The following is a 19,542-nucleotide window of genomic DNA, read 5'->3' on the forward strand; positions in this document are numbered from 1 at the left end:
TGACTTTCGTGTACGCGCCTGCTAAACGATGATTAAGCTTAACGATGTCACAGAGTTTCCTTCTCTTCGTTAAACGCATCGATTTATTATACCGGTGAATTCTTTATAATTCATCGTTTTTTTTTTTTTTTTTTTTTTTTTAAAGGCAATGCGGCTTAAAGTCCACAGCTTAGTTATTAATTTCTACTGCAATATAAACTAGAAACAATCTAAGAACGAATTACGAGTGTGTGTGTGTGTGTGTGTGTGTGTGTTTGGTATGCAGTGTAAACAGCAAGAATTAATTGGCAACTGCAGCAGGAGCAGAATGTAAGGGCGGTTGATGAGATGGATCGAAGGGGTGGTGGGGGGTGGAGGAGGTGGAGGTGGAGGAGGGGGGAGAACGGGAATAAGACACGAATTGTAGTGCTGGTCCGACTACTCGCGGTGTGTTATAGAGCAGTGAAAATAGTAGTGCAGAGATTGCAGTTTAGATTTTTGGCGTATCGGGAGCACGGCCTCACCAAAGGCTAGTGACCCCCGACGTTTCTCGCTACACTCTGCACTGTGTAGTCAGTCACACACTGCACACGCTCATACGTATATATGTACAACACACTCGACGTATCTGCGCGGTCGTAACGTAGTTCTCTACTATTATTTCGGCATTCTTATTGTCGGATATTATAATCATTTCCCTCCCTCTCTCTCTCTCTCTCTCTCTCTCTCTTTTTACTCTTGTATTTTAAAGACGTAGGAGTATTGTCTTATAGTGTTTTCAATTATCGTCTAGAATTTTCTAAAATTTTTTATTCAATCTTTCTTTCTGCTATTTTTCCCACGCGTGACCAACACGCTGTTACACATTCGACTTCCCGCCCTCTCCCTTTCCTACACACACACACACACGTACACACACACACACACAATCACCTGGACACTCCGGAGCGGTGGAATAGCGATGAAAAGAGAACGAGAACGAACGAATGAACGCACTGCTGTGGTTGTCGCACCAGCGTTGGTGAAATGTCAACACACACTTTCACCGAGCTTTTCCACTGCATAAGAGTATCCGCGATGCGGTTTTTTCGAATGAAAAAATCATCACCGCCGCCGTCGCCGCTGCTGCTACTACTACTGCTGCTCCTGCTTCGTCGATTGATATTATTTTACAACGGCGTGTTTTCGACGCCGTTTCGCGATTTCGAGGATTCCGTGACAGCGCCAGACGTGATTTATACTCTCGAGTATATACGGTTTACGTACGCACACTGGGCTCGACTTGGGAACGACGGGCGGCACGACACGGTACGCGAACGAAACACTGGCTCGTATCTTTTACTCGAAAGAGAAACAGGCAACCGAGCTTTGGAGCAGAGCAGAGCTGAGCGGCGGAGCAGCGGCGCACTGTCACGGAGCCAACTTTCTATTGTCAACCCGTCCAGGAGGTCCGTTCCCCGACCCGGTGTGCGTGCGTGGATTTTAGTGTGTGCGAGCCTCGCACGTTTTGTTACATACCACGCAAAGCACTGGCACCTAGGCATACTAACACATCACAAAATGGCCACTGCTCTCGTGTGCGCTGCTGTGTCCGAGGTTCTTGAACGTTTCTCGCTCGCTCGCTGGCTTGCGTTGCGTTGCGTTGCGGTGCGTTGCGTTGCGGAATAATTTTATATATGCAAACGAAATTATTAACCACGGGGTATAAATAAAAGTTGGTGCTTTAACGGATCTACGTTTTTATTTCCTTTCGACGAGTCTTTTGATTCGTTATACCTGGGTTTATGCTTTCTTTTGTTTCTACAGGCACCGGGTACACCCGGTTATTTTTTACATTTAATCTTCCCACAGCGAAACTATCTCAGGTTTCTTCGGTTTTAAGTACCGCTTTTGGCGGGGGGTTAAAATCAGATCCAGACCTCGTCGGCTCTCTCTATACTCGAACTCGGATACCCAGAGCAAGCTAACCTGTTTCTTTGCGCTGAAAAATCTCACCTTATTGATCTCGCATGCCTCCTCCTTTCACGAATAACCGCCACGCGCCGCCACCGTTTAGTGCATTTTCATCCCCGGGATGGGATCGCAAGCGTTACTCCATCCGGCGGTATTTGTTGCGACTTTTTTTCATGGATCTTTACTCCCGAGATACGGTAGGGATCTGCCCTGCCTTGAGTCGAATCATACGCGATGTAGATCTCTTTTCGATCGACCGAAACCCCCCGGCTAACTCCGGGCTGGAGATTCTGGAAAAATCATTCTCGAAGGAGATGATGAAATTGATTTTATATCCTAGTCGCGCTCACAAAAAAAAAAAAACAAAAAAAAAACAATCAAATGATGAGATTAAAGTGGAAGAGGGTGAGAGGAAGATTGGTATAATAATTGTACGTCTGAATCATCACCGTTGTAATGGTCTCATATATTTACAGACATCTTATCACTCTGATATTCATATATATAATATATATAAGTAATAATGAATCAACAAAATCATAACTTCTTTTTTTTTTTTCTCTTTCGTTCAACTTTCGTAATCACTCTTAAAAGAGAACTATACATAAATTTATAGGTACAATGAAACCTACAGATGAGAGAGTGAATCGGTGCTCGATTCGACTTTTTAAAAATTGATCGATCGTCAGTTAATTTGGTCGAACAAATAGATCACGATTTTTTACGTAAAACTAATCAATAAATAAATAATATAGGTATATACGAACGCTCGTGTATATACGATGTAGGTATGTATGTAATGTGTCATATATATATATATATGTATATATGATACAGATCATATACTCGTATCACGTATATATGTCGCAGGTTTACGGCTTCTCCTTTTCATTATTTTACTCTTTCACAATATGCAATCACATTTCAACCCCACGATCTCAGCATAATATTAGGGATGCGTCGATCAGGATCCGTTGTAGAGAATAATTGAATGATCGATTTAAATGAATGAATGAATTAATTAATTAATCAATGAATATCACCGAACAATCGAGAAGGGCTTGGCCTCTACTACACTTGACATCTCGGCAAATTTTTATACCGAAAATGAGGGAGCGATTTGCTTTTTGATTTAAGCGCTGTTCACGGTAGTACATATTAAATTAGGTACACGTAAAACGCGCTGACGATTGCACGTTAAGTTTTGAAATCTAACATATTTTTCCCTCTTTTCTTTTAAATTATTCACCTCCTTTCCGTCTATCTACCTATTATCTATCTACAGAGATCGTATAATATATCTAATTTAATAACAATGGTATAGCACCTATAAATATCATACATTTCCTTAAAATATTAAACCTAGTAGTATTGTATTTATATGTATGGTATAAGTAAATATACATATACATATGCAGATGCGTTTAGCGATCGCACTTGATCTCGTCAAAGGGGGTAGCATGATTCTTGTACGTTATAGTAATGATTACAGTAATATTATATCTATAGCAATAATGGTAGTAGTTAGCAGCAGCAGCAGCTTGTATAGCCATTATTTACAACATTTTCATATAATAAATAATAATTTTCACAGGTTTAGCGTTAGCTGTAATAACAGCTATGGAGGCCGCGTTGCACGCGGCGCATTCATCAGCCAAGGTATTACGTATTTAAAACTAATCATACATAGACATATCTAGGTTCAAGCGCACAACGGCACCACGGATGCAGCAATACAAGTTACGAACGCGCGTTAAACGCGTACAATTAGTAAACGCATGTGTACACGTATGTTAAGTGCAAACATGGAGGTGACCGCAACGTTCGTCAAACATTAAACAATGTCTGCGCACGTGTGCGGATCACATAAATTACGTGTGTCTATATTGTGTGTATGTATGTATGTATATATACATACATACATACATATACTTTTGACCGTGACACGGTTATTGCAGACGATATATATTTTTACAACACGTGTAAAATAAATGCGTGCAATTTCATCTTCGCCGAGGTAAAATCGTCCGGCACAACCGGCTTAGGGGTGACGCTGATTTCCGCACTCAGTGCTTCCCTGGTGCAGCTGGTTAAAGATATCCGAATTGGATCTCGGTCATGACGCTATCGTGGCTCTGTGCCACGATCCATGATTCTGCTGCTGTGGCTGTGGCTGTGGCTGCTGCTGTTGCTGTTGCTGTTGCTGCTGCATTGGCTGCTGATGCTGTTGTTGCTGATTCTGGGCTTGTTGAATATAAACCTGACGCTGCTGCTGCTGTTGCTGTTGCTGTGGCTGCTCGTAGTGATAGTGATGCTGGTGCAGGTGATGCAGGTGCCTTTTTTGACTGAAACAATTACACATACTGTATGTATAATCCATTGATAATATTCAAAAAATAATTAAAACAAGATTATATTCGGCGAGTAGTCGTTGGAGCATTTGGACTGTTGTAAATAATTTTTGCTCGTTGAAAAGTCAAGTGAAAAACGAAGAATTCGAGTCTATAGTTGTAACAAATCAGTGATATAAGAGCGTCCACATTTGTGGCGACAACAGCTGACAAAGAGAAAATTTTTTGTTCACCGGAGTAAAAAATTGCCTGGGTAACCACGCCGCCCCCGTTTCTACGCCCCCGACTCTTTACGACTTGAACCGCGTGTGATCCAATGCCGCGTCCACATGTGGAGTGTCGTGCACATCGTCTTATTAGAATACCTTACACCCTCCGCTCCGCTCCCCCAGTACACCAGCTGTTCCCTCCGGCACTATGCATCCACCCCATGGAGTCTATAGGCATCCGAAAGTCGGAGGTGGTGCAGGCGCCAGGGTAACCGCGGGGGGTCGGAGAGGGTGGATTTAACGTGCATGTATGCGTGCGCTTGTGCACGGCTGGGATTTTGCAGATCGATCAGGGCGCGACGAGGTCGTCCAGGCGCCTGCGCCTGTAAACTGAAAGTGTAGAACGAATGGCCAACGCGGTACCGGTACTCCAGGGTGTACATACCTCTATCTATGCCGAATGGGAACGACTGACAATGAAAGTGTCCCAGGTCGATCTCTCCGATTTCATTTCTTTTGCAATATGTTATAGTGGACTGAAAACTAAGCGACACGTATTTCTTCTTAGCCGCCATTAAACACTTTGAGGGGTGGAACCAGCCTCTGAAGTAAAGCATGTCAAGGGATCGATTAGCCAGTTTCATCCACAAGAACATAATTTTTTTTTAATCAATACAACTGGATAAGTTTTTTTTTTTTTATAACGAGAAGTGATGAATGTTATTTTTTCAGTTTAGAAAAGGAGAATAAAATAAACTGCCACATCGATTCTTTGACGCGCCTTACTTTGGAGCATGATTTCACCCCACCGTATATAAAGAGTTTAATTCCAGATGAAAAAAAAATACCTGTCGCTTGGTTTTTAGTCTTAACCATAACATTAATAACAAATGAAATGAAATGAAATCGGAGAGATCGATCTTGGATATCTTAATTGTGAGAAACGTCGACCTACCGAGTCCAAATAAAGAGCCCTCGACCCTACATCAAGCAAGGTATAAAAGTGTGATTTCAATGCACGTATGCAGGTTGGTAAAACCCTGAACGAATGACGTACAACATCGGTGCATGCAGGTACAGGTATCGATAGACTTGTAGCCCAGTATGTCCCGTATGTGCGGAATATTGCGTCACCGTGTGTACATGTGTACATACATATAAGCACTGTACGCGTTCTTTGGACTATGGACGTAATAATTCCGAGGTGCAAAGTACACTCTGTACATAGAATACCCTGTCGTTGGTGTTTTACACAGTCAGTCAGTCACTCAGTCAGTCAGAGGTGGAGAACGAACGTGATAAACATCATCTTTGTATGATCAGCAGCGAGAACCTTGCCGTGGAATGTTTTTTCGATGCTGTAACATTGAGGACAGTTTCGATCTGATTGCATGCCCACCAGAGCATGGTCGTTTAATGAGAGCGAAGGGGAGAAGGAGGTCGGGTCGGACCTCGTTGTCAAACGAGAGACAAACGTCCGCCGGGCGACGGCCTCTCCACGTTCTGTACTCTACTCTACCCTACCCCCCAGTATATACCTCTATATCTATCTCTCGCGTACCTATCCGCGGGTCAACGTACTCGCTCTTATGGGAAACTATCCGGCGAGAGCAAGTGAGAGAGTGAGATGGAGGGAGGGAGATGGAGCGACTCTGCAACCTACTTGTGCCGCTGTTCAGCCTCACCTTTCGCACTGTTCTCCAACGAGTTTTGAATTTCACTCCGAGATGAAAATAAGCCGGATAATCCGTTAGTCCGAAGGCGATTTCATAACTTTAAATTCGTGAGTGTCCCTCTGAAATCTATTCGAACATCCGTAGACGAACATTGATCGCTGTATTAGGGGTGGTTAAGAATTTACATCATCGCCAACACACAGATGTCTCGAATGTAACTACTCGCGGTGTAAAAACAACTCTGACGTCGGTTGTGTGATGCATCGATCAACGTTCAGCTGTGCTAGAGAGAAAATAGAATCAATCGATCCTCGAAGGTGGAAACGTTTCCATGCCACAGTCGGTTGACGACAACTCATGCATGTGTGTTTCACTACACTAATAAGTATTCCTCTCGTATCTCCTTTAGTTCAAGGCATCGCGATTCGGATCTATTGCAATGTCGCGTTATATATGTCTAAAAAAAAAAAAAAAAAAAAAAACCATCATACCTGCTAAATAAAGGATGCCAAAATTGCGAGTCCTCGGGCGACGCGGCGGTTGAGGTGACCTCCGATTCCTGTTTCAGTAGCCCGGTAGTCCGGACCCTGAGCAGCGGATATGACCCACCGTTGGTCGTATGCCTCGGACGATTCGCCGAAAGATCTATGGGGGCTGGCATGAGGGTGCCGATCGGCTTGCAGGTGAGTTTCGGCCTTGCTTGGTCGTCTCGTCTATCAGCCGGTACCGGTCCCTCGCCGTAGTCGAGGACGTGCTGAAGATGGGCGAGAGAAATGACCAACAGATCCGGGTCCCTGAGTAGTTCCGGCCTGGTTAAAGCCTGCGGGAGCCTGAGTTCCGGTCGGGAGGCTAGTAGTCTCGGAATTTCGTTCGCCGGTGCGGCGGCGAGCGCCGGAAGAAGGTCCCTGGGGACGAGGAGCGGGTCGGGTATGAGGTGACCGGAGACCCTGAGGAGTTCGCGGAGCTCAGAGGCCGGATCACCGGGTGAATCGAGTTCCAAGGAAGCGGGACCGTACTCGTTATTATTATTATTGTTGTTTGTCTCCGTCTGGAGGTGCGGATGGGACGTAGAGGTCTGCCGATGGTGCTGACTCGGCGACGCGAGTATACCCTTCAGGGTGAGGTCGTTACGCGCGTCCTCCGAACACGATACCGAACACGGTGGACTGGGTAGCAGCCGTTCCAAGTACGCCGAGGCTGGCCGTCCACCAGCGGCAGGTGAACAAGGTATTCCACTAGGCTGCGGAGAGGCCTGGACGACGGTACCCTGTGACCTTGAATCGTCGAAGTCTTCCGGTGGCTCGACCTTCGGGTTGTATCCGGCGCAGGGGGAATCGGGATCGAGTTTTCTCACGCAGGGCGTCGTTCCTCTGCTTCGAGGCCGGTAACGGTAGCTTGGAATGCTGATGGACAGACCGGACATCAGTATTGGAACGTTATGTGGCGGTTTTCCCTCGCCATTACCCACCGGCATTGCTACCAATAATCCGGGGGGTGGTCTTCCGGGTTTTCGGTGCCCCGGGGAGCCCGGTGAAGGCAAATTTCCAGTCTTGTCAGAACTCGCCGGGCTTCCTGCGATCGAGACCGACAGTCCAGGCGTGTTCCTTAGAGCGTTTAGTATCCTCGACGGAGAGCCAAGGCTGCTCCTCGACCAGCTGGTATCACCGCTTTTTTCCATCCTCGGATCTTCGCTCTGCGATCGCGCGGGTCGCCGTCGATGCTGAGAATCGTTTGTCTCCGCAGAAGGTGACGGTGAGGGTAACGGTGCACTGACCACTTCTTGGACCGGCTCGTCGTGAGGATGGTTCGGAGAGTCGGGTAGATCGGCGATTGGAGTGTCAGCAGCCATGGCTGCGATGGCCGGAGATGCGGCGGTGGCATCAAGCAATCCAAGCATATGTTCCCTTCGGGGATCTTCCTGGTCAGCCGAGGCGGCGGTAACCTGAGGAAGTCGAAGCTGCTGGAGAACAACTCGTGGCTGAAGCAGAAGGTGCCGTCGACGCAGGACTTCCTCGTCTTCGGTCGTCGTTCGTTCTCGCGACTTGCGACGATGGTGGTGATGGTGGTGATGTCGATGTCCCCGGTGATGATGGCGGTGCCTCGGATTGTTGTTGTCGTCGTCGCCATTTCGGTAGCTCGTATCCTCCGTCGAATTAGCGGCAGCAGTCCCACTGGTCCCGCTGGTCGACGGTATGATCGTTGGAATGACGGTAGTCCGGGGTATCGAGCGCCAGCCTTGAGCCGTTTTCGTCAGCTTTATCCTGTTCCGTTTGTCGTAGTCCTCGCACCGGACCTCGACTATCCTCTGTTCCCGCTGCGACGCCCAGAGGAATATCGGGTTCACCTTGGGCCGCTTCTCCTCCGGCTCGTCGGGGTCCGGTGGCTCCGTTGGGTCCGGGGCTCTGCGGTGACGTTTGTGGTGCGGGCGTCGCGGACGCTGGGCCGTCGGGCCCCTCGTAGGGGCCCCGCTCATTGCGCCATCGACCGCGATGTCCCGATCCTCCTCCTCCTCCTCCCCCCGCTCCTCGGTCTCCACTTCCTCGCGCCCCTCTTTTCTAGGCTCGGGTTCTTTTCGCCTCTCGGTACCGATGACGCGTTGCCCTCGTCCTCGTCCTCGTCGTCTTCGTTGCCGTGGTATCAACAGTCGAGGCCGAGTAGTCCCGTACCCAGTTCCATGACCACGTTGGTCCTCTCAAATCGGTGCCAATCGACTCTCCTCTGTATTCCCGACTCCTCGTCCGCGCCGGGCAAGAAAATCTCCCGGTGCAGATGAGCTCCGACTGCTGTTGCTGCTGTCGTTGCTGCACCACCAGCTTCGAAGAGGCCCGCGATTTTGCGAGCCGCGTACCTGCAGCCGCGGCATGATATCTCTATCGCCTTTGGAAGCGCGAGCGAGTTGCGCGCGCGGGGATTAACGACCTCTGTAAAGAAACACCGTGGAATAGTACTTAAACATTATTTTCCGCCAAATGGAAGGTAAGTACATATCAGACGGAGAGAGTACGTTCAACCGTGAACTAACTCAGCCATCAAATCCGCGGCGCTCCGTTTACGGATCCTCCTCGACTTCTCTTCGCCTCTCAATGTATACTCCAGCACTGTAACGTATGTCACTAATTGTAGACTATACACCAACGTGTAACTCTACTTATTCGAAACTAAAATTCGAAACTGCACCGAGGCGGGAAAAAGCGAAACTGCCCTTGGAGACGATGCTCTCCTCCTCCTTCTCCTCCTCCTCCTTGTCCTCCTCGCTACTAAAACCGACGACAACCACCAGGTCACACTGCACGGATCATCGGGCTCGCAACACTTCCACCGATTCCACCGCTCGCATCAGGCTTGGTAACTACAAGTATTTAGGTAGCTATGTATAGGTATGTATGAAAGTATACATATATATTTATATATACATATATATATGTATGTATATGTATGTATGTGTTTAGGAAAAGCGGCCGGATCGGTCATGAGATGCCGCGGTGCGCGCCGCGTCACAGCCTGAGAGCTACTGCCCGAGCCTTGCCCCCGTGCAACCCCCGCCAACCCCGCGCACCTTCTCGCCCACGAACAGTCTCGACTCGAGTCGAGTCGACTCTATACCCATCCGTCGAGAGTCGCGCACCAGCGAGACGCTCAAGCCCCGTTTACACTAGACGGTATAATGTTACTATATTCCATTTCCACTTGTAAACGTCCTCAGGATACAAGTGACCGCAGCAAAGGGTCTCTTATCCGTTTCTACGCCGGAAATGGCAATCAGGTAAAACGTATGGAGGCCAGATTGCCGGTTGGAAAATCTTGCCTTAGGATACCGTATGTCTTGAACATCCTGCCACTACCGGCAAGTGTAAGTCGGACTTTATCCCTACGTGATCTTGTGCACCTCCTACGTTTCCGAGGTAGGTAGGTAATGCAGGATGGGTGGTGGACACCTCGGTGTCTTCCAACTACGCAGAACCACACACGCGCGCAGCTTCTGCTGCGCGATATCGTGTAGTTTCTCGAGGTTAGCGCAGGCTCCGAGAGACAGACGTGCGTTTGAGTTATGTATACGCCCGACTCTGTCCTGGTAGGTACTACACGTATGTACCCATGTGTCGAATACGGTCTACGTACATTGCGGTGCATGCGTCCTTTGCTTGGAACTACAACGCAGGCGTTCTCATCACGACGCCCGCGCAATCAGCTCGACGATGCTAAAAGAACAACCGCACCGTGGTGGTGGTGGTCGTCGATCGAGTGAATGGGCGCTGGAATCACCGAGCCGACCAGCAGACCGTTCACCGTCTGGAAGAGACTCTTACTTTTTAGGCACTCACTCACTCACTCACTCACTCAATCGCCTGCTTAACGCACCAATTGGACGTGAAGCGCGTACCAATTAGTAGGGAGAGTGAATATATCCTCCCGTCTCCTTACCATCCAAAAAGCGAAAAACCTTTCCCACCGCACTCGACATCGAGACACGAAAATCTTTGAATAGAAATGAACAGAAACTTTCCCAGAGGCTTATGTTCGGTCCCACTGACGCCTTGGGGGGGCCCGAGGGCCAATAACGGCTTTGAGTTTCGACGTTTGGTGTGGCTTGAGAAAGACCAGAGAACCCTTGTATGGTCAATTTACGACATGCAGGACAAGAAGACTCGTCAGACTTCGGGCTTAGCTAGCATTGGCGATAAGCCAATGACGCCATAAACGATAAGTCGAAAACTGACGAAACTGTAAGCCGGAAATCTTTTGTACACCCATGTCTGCTATATATTTGAAAAAATGTCGAGAATCGGTTGAAAAATCCGTTATCGACGATCGTGTATTAATTTCTACTATCTTTTATTTCGAAGACATTGTTGTACGAGAATTGTTTTGAATAAAATATAATATACAACGTTGCGAAGCGTGACGTGCGATCAGACGTCTCGAGTTGACACGTAATGTTGCATAATTTATGCGAAACGTCTGCGGAGTTCACTAAATGTCGATGTGTACACGGGGATGACGCAAGTTTATGCAAATTAAAGGGTTTTCCCTGGCTCTCGGATTCAATATGCGGACGATAATCGTCCCGTCGACAAATAATACTTCGAAAATTACTGCACTGGTTTGATACGGAGTTTCCAAGGATCTACGTATACATATTACATGTATCCTTGCTTGATCCAGGTGTACACCAACGCTTCAACGACCATCGATTTCTCTTTCAGTAGACATGAAGGGGAAACCCCGAAACCATGATTTCAGACAATCAAGCACTTGGATTATTCGCGTGCTCTGACGTGGCTCAATTGCATAGGAGAAGAGGATGCAGCGTTTTGCGTATTTCCAGCGCACGCTACGCGCTCAATCTAAGAATTGACGAAAGTATGCAATGACGTCACTTCCGAATTACGCGGGGGTAAAATTTGAATTTGAATATCGAACGCGTGCTGGGCTCTGGGTTATTCTCAGCACTAAAACTACCGAGGTAAGATTTAACACGAAGTAGGAATTTCTTAATCAAAGTCATTTTACTGTTCTAGTACTTCCAGTGTTAATATCCCAATACAGCGATCGGTAGATCGATTTATTGACAAGTAATGGGCATTGGTCTGGCGATAAGAGGCGGGCGACATCCCGCGGTGATTTGCTCGACGAAAAATACTGGCTCGTTCAAACGTCGGTATGACGGCATTTCTCACCTCGTTTCGCGAAATTAAGAAACAACGATATTTTAACACGCACTCGACAAAGTCCAGAAGGACTGCGAGAGTGTTATCCAAATGGAATGGAACGCTGCTCTTAGTCAGAGCGTAAATCAGGTGCAGTCTGTTGATCAGTTGATCACTACGTGTTCCGACGAATGTAGGTATACGACATTTGTAATGGTGTTAATTTTTGTCGCGTTTAAAATACTCACGGCTTATCCGAACTAAGCGTGATCAATTTTACTGTAATATGTAGATCGGCAATAATAGTTGGCCACACGAGTCGTTCATATCTATATCCGCCAGTTACGAAGATTTCTCACTTACACGTAGGTTAAAAGTCAGCCTTGGATACGTGCAGAGGCGATTAAAATAACGATTCGCCACAGTGTGTGTATAGTTGTATACACTAGTAACTAGAAATACACGACGACTCGTATTTACGCTGAATTGTAGTTATATGGTTGCCCTACGACTGTTACTGATTAGATTGTGTTTCCTTCCTCGTGAAAAAATAAAATAAAAATTAATTGTGTGAACGTATACGTATATACACATTAAAGAGTCCGAACGGATAACAACAACTCGTGCACGCTTCGTGCGATAATGACAAAGAGTTACCGATATTTGCACGACTTATCACTGTTCAGATATTTTTCGGTGTTCGCGATTTTCCTACCAAATGTACTAATTAACAAAGAACAGTGAAAAGCTGTAAAATCGGGAAAAGTCGGGGAATTTCGAAAATAGGAATGGAATTTTTAGTCTGTCGGAGAAATGAACTCGTTTTCATACAAAAGTACTATCGATCTTAAGAGGAAAAAAAACTTGCACTTAGAATTTTGTTACATATTACTACTTCATATATTTCATGTATAATATTACTTAAAACCAAACTTTGTTGTTTGTAAATTGATGGTCGGATGGTAAGTTGGTTTTTACGGCATGGGCATTGAAAAGTCCACTTTTTGTGGCAGTTTTCGTTCCGTAAAGTGACGCTTTATACGGAAGCGAACAAAGTTGCGGAATAAAGTCTTTATTCCGCAGTTTTGATGCGCAGTTCGAATGGTGTGATGGCTCAGATAATTTCAGTACTCGCTTTCAGCTCGCTTCCGGCTCGCCTTCAGCTCGTCCTGAAATCTTTATCCTTGTCAAAAAAACAGGCGGTTTACGGGCATGCCACATAAATAACTATTTACTGGGTAATATTGAAGGCATTAGTATAAATATTTCGAAAAAAGGTTAGTGGGAAAATCCTATTTTCAGGCTGGAATATTATACCTGCAGGAAAAGTCAGGAAATTTGAGATTCCAAAAAGCGTGGAAACTCTGCCGATTGAACTCGCGTGCCTCGTCAATTCCGACAGCTTATTACACAAATATGAAAGTGAAGTGAATAAGCAGCGGTTTTAGTACACCAACGTGTTTGTTATTCTTTAATAAAGGCGTCGGCAGAACCATTTACTCAATTTCTATCACTCGACTTGCTCACACGCCTGCAACCACATATACATACGTATTAACTATACACCTAAATTGCGATAAACAACACCTCCGCTATCGCGGAGCAAGCATTCCGCGGAAATATTTGCCCGCAATCTTAGGACAATATCCGTCTTCTATTGCCCAACTGGAAGTCGATGAAGTAAGGTGGATGTAACATGTCCGATCCGATCGGATGGATACCTACACACCAAAACTGTTTCTTTCAACTTGGTTGGGTGGGAGGACGTGCCTCCTGGTCTGCTTATGACTCGGGCTTCTATTTTCGTGGAGCACGGATTCCTCCCTGCAAAACTATGCTGTGTTTAAAAGGTGTCTGATTCACTAGCGTCGAACCGATCAGCAGACCATCCGCCTGACGCAGACCGTCGATAATTCACCGATCTATCCAAACTGCCCATTTTTGCACCGCTGGCGAACGGAAGCTCTTGCATTTGTTGTTACAGGGTACGTAATCGCCATCTAAGACGCGTAATTCACATCGCTGGAGGATGAGCTCACTCTGCAGGTCAACCAGGTCGACCAACCACAATCGGCAACAGATTCCATGACATTGTAATAATGCAACTTTGGGTCACAAGAAAATAGATGGGTTATGAAGATGATGATGAAGCAAATGGTTCTAAGGTGGTAAACGAAGGGTTAAAATCGAGATTTTTTATTCATAAGTACATTTTATTCGATAAAAATTTGATTGCAATTATGAAACACAATTATTTCGTTAATTATTGTACTTACAAGAAAACATTGTGTTCCTAAGTGAAAATTTTCCACACAATGCATCTAAGAATTAATTATTAAAAAATTAAGTCAAATGTGTGTGTGTTTGTGCAGCGAATATGACACGTGCGTTCCAAATAACCGCAGCGAAGGTCGCCTAATCTAGAATAATGGAAACCCGACATTCGGATGCCGACCAGATTCGGGTATAATCGTGAACCCCAATTACCAACCTGATCCTTTCTCCGGAAAGAATGAATCCATTCTTTTTTTTATAGCCCCCTTAACGAGCCTTAGTGGAAAGAAAAAAACGTTTCAATTCCGCATAATGATTCATTTCTGCAATTGATCTTGATGAATATGACTGTAAGAAATGCAATGTAAGAGTTCTTTTTCTATGACGTATCATCGAGACTCTTTGAACTCGTTAATTTTTGTATGACAGCTATGCTTCCCGGCCCGATCTGTAGGACTCGTCATGCAAACTTGTTACAAAATTGGAGGATCGGAATACCCATCGTTATTAAAATTTCAACCACTTTTATGTGCACATACATTCTTGGTAATGAATAATGGTCACTAATTTCCGGCAGAAAAATTTCCGCAACATGTATAATCTGCAAGCCTCCAAAGACATCCTGCCGCAAGGTGTTCTTTGAAACAGACTATAACCGCATCGTATGATTTTAAGGAAGATATCGCATGTGCTAATTTTGCTTCAAGGAAAAAAATTCAACCTGTTCGTTCACCTTCGTTTTTTCAGGAGAATGGCTTCAGGCCTATTGATGATCACAGTTTAGCGATAGCTACTAATCGTAAGCTAAAAATAACCCATACATCGATTAATCGGGTCGTAAAAAATGATCGAACACGACTCGATTCAATCAGTAAAAATGAATGTATCAACCGATTATTTCGTATTTTTTTTTAGACAGTGTCTTAATGTCTTAGTCTTAATGACGGAAAAGTTTTTTGATAATTCATAATTTCATTGAGAATATTTTTCAATATCGGGTGAAAATTATCGTTTATCTTTTACTTATTACGTCAAATAGGTACTTAGTAAGTAAGACAATGATAATAATTGATACTTTAATCACATAAATCGATACTGTATTGCGTCGTTTATCGTGGTAAAGAAAAACAAATACCGATTGCGAGGATAAATAATCGAGTCAGTCGATTAATCGAGTTCGAAAAACAATCAATCAAACTCGATTTATCGGGGAAAAAATAATCGATTTAACCCAAAATCGATTATTTTTGGTTATTCTTAGCCCAGTTATTCTCTCGCATTCCATCAAAAACTTAATCCGTTGAGCTGTGAACACCCGCCGAGACGGATTGGTGGTAAAACTTATTCATTCCTAGATAATGACGCCGCTACGGTGTAGGCGATTATCGATCTATGATAACAAACGAAACTTATCGGAGCATTCCAAGTGCCTTAGCAATACGATTAGAATCGATTGTGCAGACGATATTGACTCCAGAATTCGAAAGAAATGGATGAATCTTCGATATTTGCCAACGCATACACGTGTTTCGGAGAGAATTGGTTTTTAAACATAGTCTGTTTTATTGCTAGACCAAACTTCCTCCTGGAAAATCGTTATTTAAAAGTGCAGCTGCACTTTATCACTAATTTCGTGTGTAGGTATACCAACTAGTGCTGTGCTATTAATCGATTAATCGGCAGTTTCGATCAATCCTGTTTTCGATTTCGACTTCCATAACGATTGAACTATCGATTTTCGATTACATATCGATTAATTTAATTTTTCGATAAATCGTGTACCCAACAATTCGATTAATCGACGGTTTCGACTTCCACATCGATTAACGATTCTACTAAAATACGTAACATTTCTTCGACGATTCCTAGACAACAGTTATATGATCTCAAACGTTTCTACAAAACGTAATACACAGGCTACCTGTATTATCGTTTATCTGAAATTTTCGGTGTTGTATGAACGCATGTAGTACGTATGCATACGAGTATCTATGTTTTCATGTACTGCACGCGGTCACTTATCGTTCTGGAAATCAATCACGGGGCAGAATAATTACTTGGAAACATACCGATGTTATCGACAATGATATGATACGAGACGTACTACATTAGCCTCATGTTTATATATAAAATTCTGGGAATACCGGATGGCATCGTATCAAGATTTGTTTTTCACCTGACGGACGTGAAATTAAGTGACACAAGTAGATATTTCTCTTCATCATAAGAGAGAAAGAGAGTTTAGCAATAAGAAACTCGACACGAGTTACGAGTTGTTGATTTTTTTTTCTCTATTTTTTTTATTGTTCTTGTTTTTTTTTCATAGATATTCTGCAAGCATAGCTGCTGCTGGTAGTGTGTCCCAGCGTAATCTGTAATTGGGAATCGAAATCAGTCATCGAGATACGTTGAATTAAGATAGCAGAATCGTGTAACCGCTAGTATCTCCTTTCTTATATACTCAGATATTTTGTAGGTGCGCGTCTCTGCCGTCAGGGACAAGACGAGCTAATGATAAATTACCACTAATACCCGAGGTTACGATCAACCTAACACGATGAAACCTAACCTAATCTTAGCAGGCTTGAGAGCCAAGTCTGAGGTGGAGGTAGACGAACGAGCCCCGGCGACACTGTCTTGGCATTTCAAATACGGTTAGAAACGTCGATCAAAATAGGAGAAGGAAAAAGGAAAACAAAAGGGAGGCGTGGGCCGTCGAATTTAAAACGATAGTAGAACCACGGCTCTTCGGTATGTGGTTTCTAGGTGTCCGTTGACTTATACCGTTATGACTTTGGTGCTTCCCGTAGTCCGGTGTATTATTATTTATATAGTTACGTATAACTCCTAATTGTCGTCATTAACTTCATGTTTATACATAAAAATGTATGTATGATTGGTAGCTGATTACACCTGTGATATTATAGTAGTTAGAGAGAGAAAGAGAATTGAATTTATTACCATGAGAAAGTGCCGCTCAGGTATAGTTACAAAAGAATAGAACAAAAATGGAACAATCAGAATCAACAGTATGAATAAAGAAAGTGTAACGTATTGAGAGAGAAACGAGACAAATAAATCAGCAACACATATATAAGTATAACAACTCAATCAGTCGGTAGAAATAAAGAAGGACTGTAGAATAGAAACATATTACAACAACTATAAAAGAGAGAATGTAAACGAATTGACTTGGTATAATCAGACTAACTAAAACGAAAGATCTCGTCAAATTACCGAGTCCAATTGTTCACACTGAGGACATTTTTTGCACTCATAGATATATAAATTGAACGTAGAAAACTCGTCGAATGAATGGAGATAATTTTTGCCAAACGACGTGCTCTGATGGGAGAAAAATAAGAGGGAGAATCTAATGACGTTAATCCAACTGGATCCAAATGTTGAAATATTTTAAATATTATGATATTCTAAGCTGAAAATGTGCACATGACGAATTCGTTTCGAAGGGTTAAGCATCCGGTGTATTCATCCGGCACGAAGTTGCAATAGCTATGATATACAAACGCGTGGGATATCTGCTCTGTGTATATATATATATATTTGAGCTGACGTATTCGAACACCTGATCATCATTGTGTACGCAGACGAGTGTGTAAGATTAATTGTATTGGTAACAGCATAGCGCCAACTCCAACGCGGAATCGACTGACTGCGAAACAAATTTGAAATACATCTGGAATTCCGAACCTCGACCGGTTGTCTCCTTTTTTTTTTGATCGGACAGATGGAGATACCGCAATGTTATGTTACACTTTTAGTTAATTGTTCTACAAATAAGAGAAAAAATTGTTGATTTTCTGCTGTAGAATATAAATATACTATACAGATATCTATGTATATATATATATGATCGTTGAAGTATTTTATTTAACCGTTAGTATATTCTTAATTGTAATGTGATCTAACGCGTACTTGATTGCACCTGTTTGACTTTGGGGAAACCGAAAAAACAATTTGGAAGATTCGAAAGGATAGAAGATTCAAGGAAAAAACAGTCTCGCACTGGGTGAAGAAGGAAAAACTCAGCGTGTGGAAATGAAATCATACTTTCTACACACGGGTGGGAGGGGGGGTGGTTTTAAATTATTACTCCTGCGTGATATATTGCGGGTAAATTTCTTTTGAAAAACATCTAAGATAAGTAATGTGAAATATGATAAAGATCGTTAATTAATTCTTTTCCCAAAAATTCACCTTCACTAAATCGATAATACATTTACCTTTTCCTAATCACGCGGTATCTCCATGTTTTTTTTCCCCCCTCAAATATCTGACGAATATTTTGAGAGTGTGTTACTCGGTGAGTAAATTTTGATCTCTAAACAATTGGAAAAATTGATTGATTTATAATTTTTTATTGATCAGAAGGATAAATTTTCCGATATTTTGTTGCTTTGTGGTTATTTTTTTTTTTTTTTTTTAATGTCCTCTTTTTTCTTCAACAATGTTCAACATTTCTTTATCCTAGATAATCAAACTATACTTTTCCTTGAAATATAATGTAACATTTATAATAACACACGAGGTGTGCAGTGCAAGGGTTAAGCATTGACTGCAAGCATTCATGCGTCAGGCGAGATAAGAAAATAGCTCGTGAATCGCGGGGGAGTCGCGTGTCTGCAGTATCTCCGTGTTGTGTTACCGCGGTTACGTGTAATACATACATACATACATACATACATACATACATACAATTCCACGTATGTACATACACACATATACGTAGTATAGTACGTACAACGCGACGTAGGTATATCCGTGCCCGGATTGGCTCGAAACCACGAAGGCGCTAAGATGAAAAACCGCGGCTGTCGGTAGGCGGGGTGGGGGGGGAGGTCTTGTTCGGAACTTGTTCGAGTCAAGGAATCCTCCGGCGATTTTAATCCCAGTTCGGTTCGAGACGCCGGCCGAAAACGATCGACGCGTCAGCTTTAGCTTCAGCTTATAGACACGCAGCTGTAAGAGAGATCGATTCGGCGCAATAAATTTTGTGTATCTTGGGAGATTTTTTTTTTTTTTTTACTCCCCGTTATAATCATTTGTGTTATCTTGATAATCATCGTCATCGTCATCGTCATCGTCGTCGTCGTTCGTTGTCGTTTTGTTGTCGAATAAGGATATTTCGTTAGCGCCGTACGGTGACCGGTGTTTTACTTTTTTATTTATTTTGATTTATCTTTTTTCTATCTTCCTCTCCAATCAGAGGCTTTTTCTTTTCGTGTGCGGGCGCGGGCGCGCGCGCGAAAACATTCGATCACCGGAAATGAGTCAGAATAATGAGTGAAGGAATTTCGACCAATAGGAAGAACAAGGAAATTTAAGTGTTGCGATACTCGTAGAAAGGATAATACATGCGATCACCGATTGGTTTTTAGTTTTCCGAAGACTGAAAGAGAGAAAGAAAAAGATAGAAGAAGAAAAAAAAAAA

At 43.7% G+C, this 19,542-nt stretch overlaps 2 protein-coding genes across 3 annotated transcripts in view; both read right to left on the reverse strand.

Annotated features, from left to right (window-relative positions):
* LOC124410274 (midasin-like) overlaps window positions 1-14,397 on the reverse strand; it is a 30,809-nt gene extending 16,412 nt beyond the window's left edge. The window contains exon 1 of the mRNA XM_046888515.1: window positions 14,387-14,397. The gene's annotated coding sequence lies outside the window, so the exon portion shown is untranslated. The remainder of the gene's footprint in view (window positions 1-14,386) is intronic.
* LOC124410276 lies at window positions 3,158-9,201 on the reverse strand. Of its 2 annotated transcripts, XM_046888522.1 has the most exons (3): window positions 8,318-9,201; window positions 6,660-8,272; window positions 3,158-4,277 (listed from the first exon to the last, which is right to left on the reverse strand). In XM_046888522.1, exons 1-3 carry the CDS (start codon window positions 8,639-8,641, stop codon window positions 4,049-4,051), a joined length of 2,166 nt encoding a protein of 721 aa, XP_046744478.1. In that variant the 5' UTR covers window positions 8,642-9,201; the 3' UTR covers window positions 3,158-4,048. The 2 variants fall into 2 exon arrangements, with proteins under 2 accessions (XP_046744478.1, XP_046744477.1); XM_046888521.1 differs by having other exon boundaries at window positions 6,660-9,201.
* Window positions 14,398-19,542: the final 5,145 nt, after the last annotated feature.

Source organism: Diprion similis, chromosome 9 (genome assembly GCF_021155765.1).
Source record: "Diprion similis isolate iyDipSimi1 chromosome 9, iyDipSimi1.1, whole genome shotgun sequence".
Classification (NCBI taxonomy): Eukaryota; Metazoa; Arthropoda; class Insecta; order Hymenoptera; family Diprionidae; genus Diprion; species Diprion similis.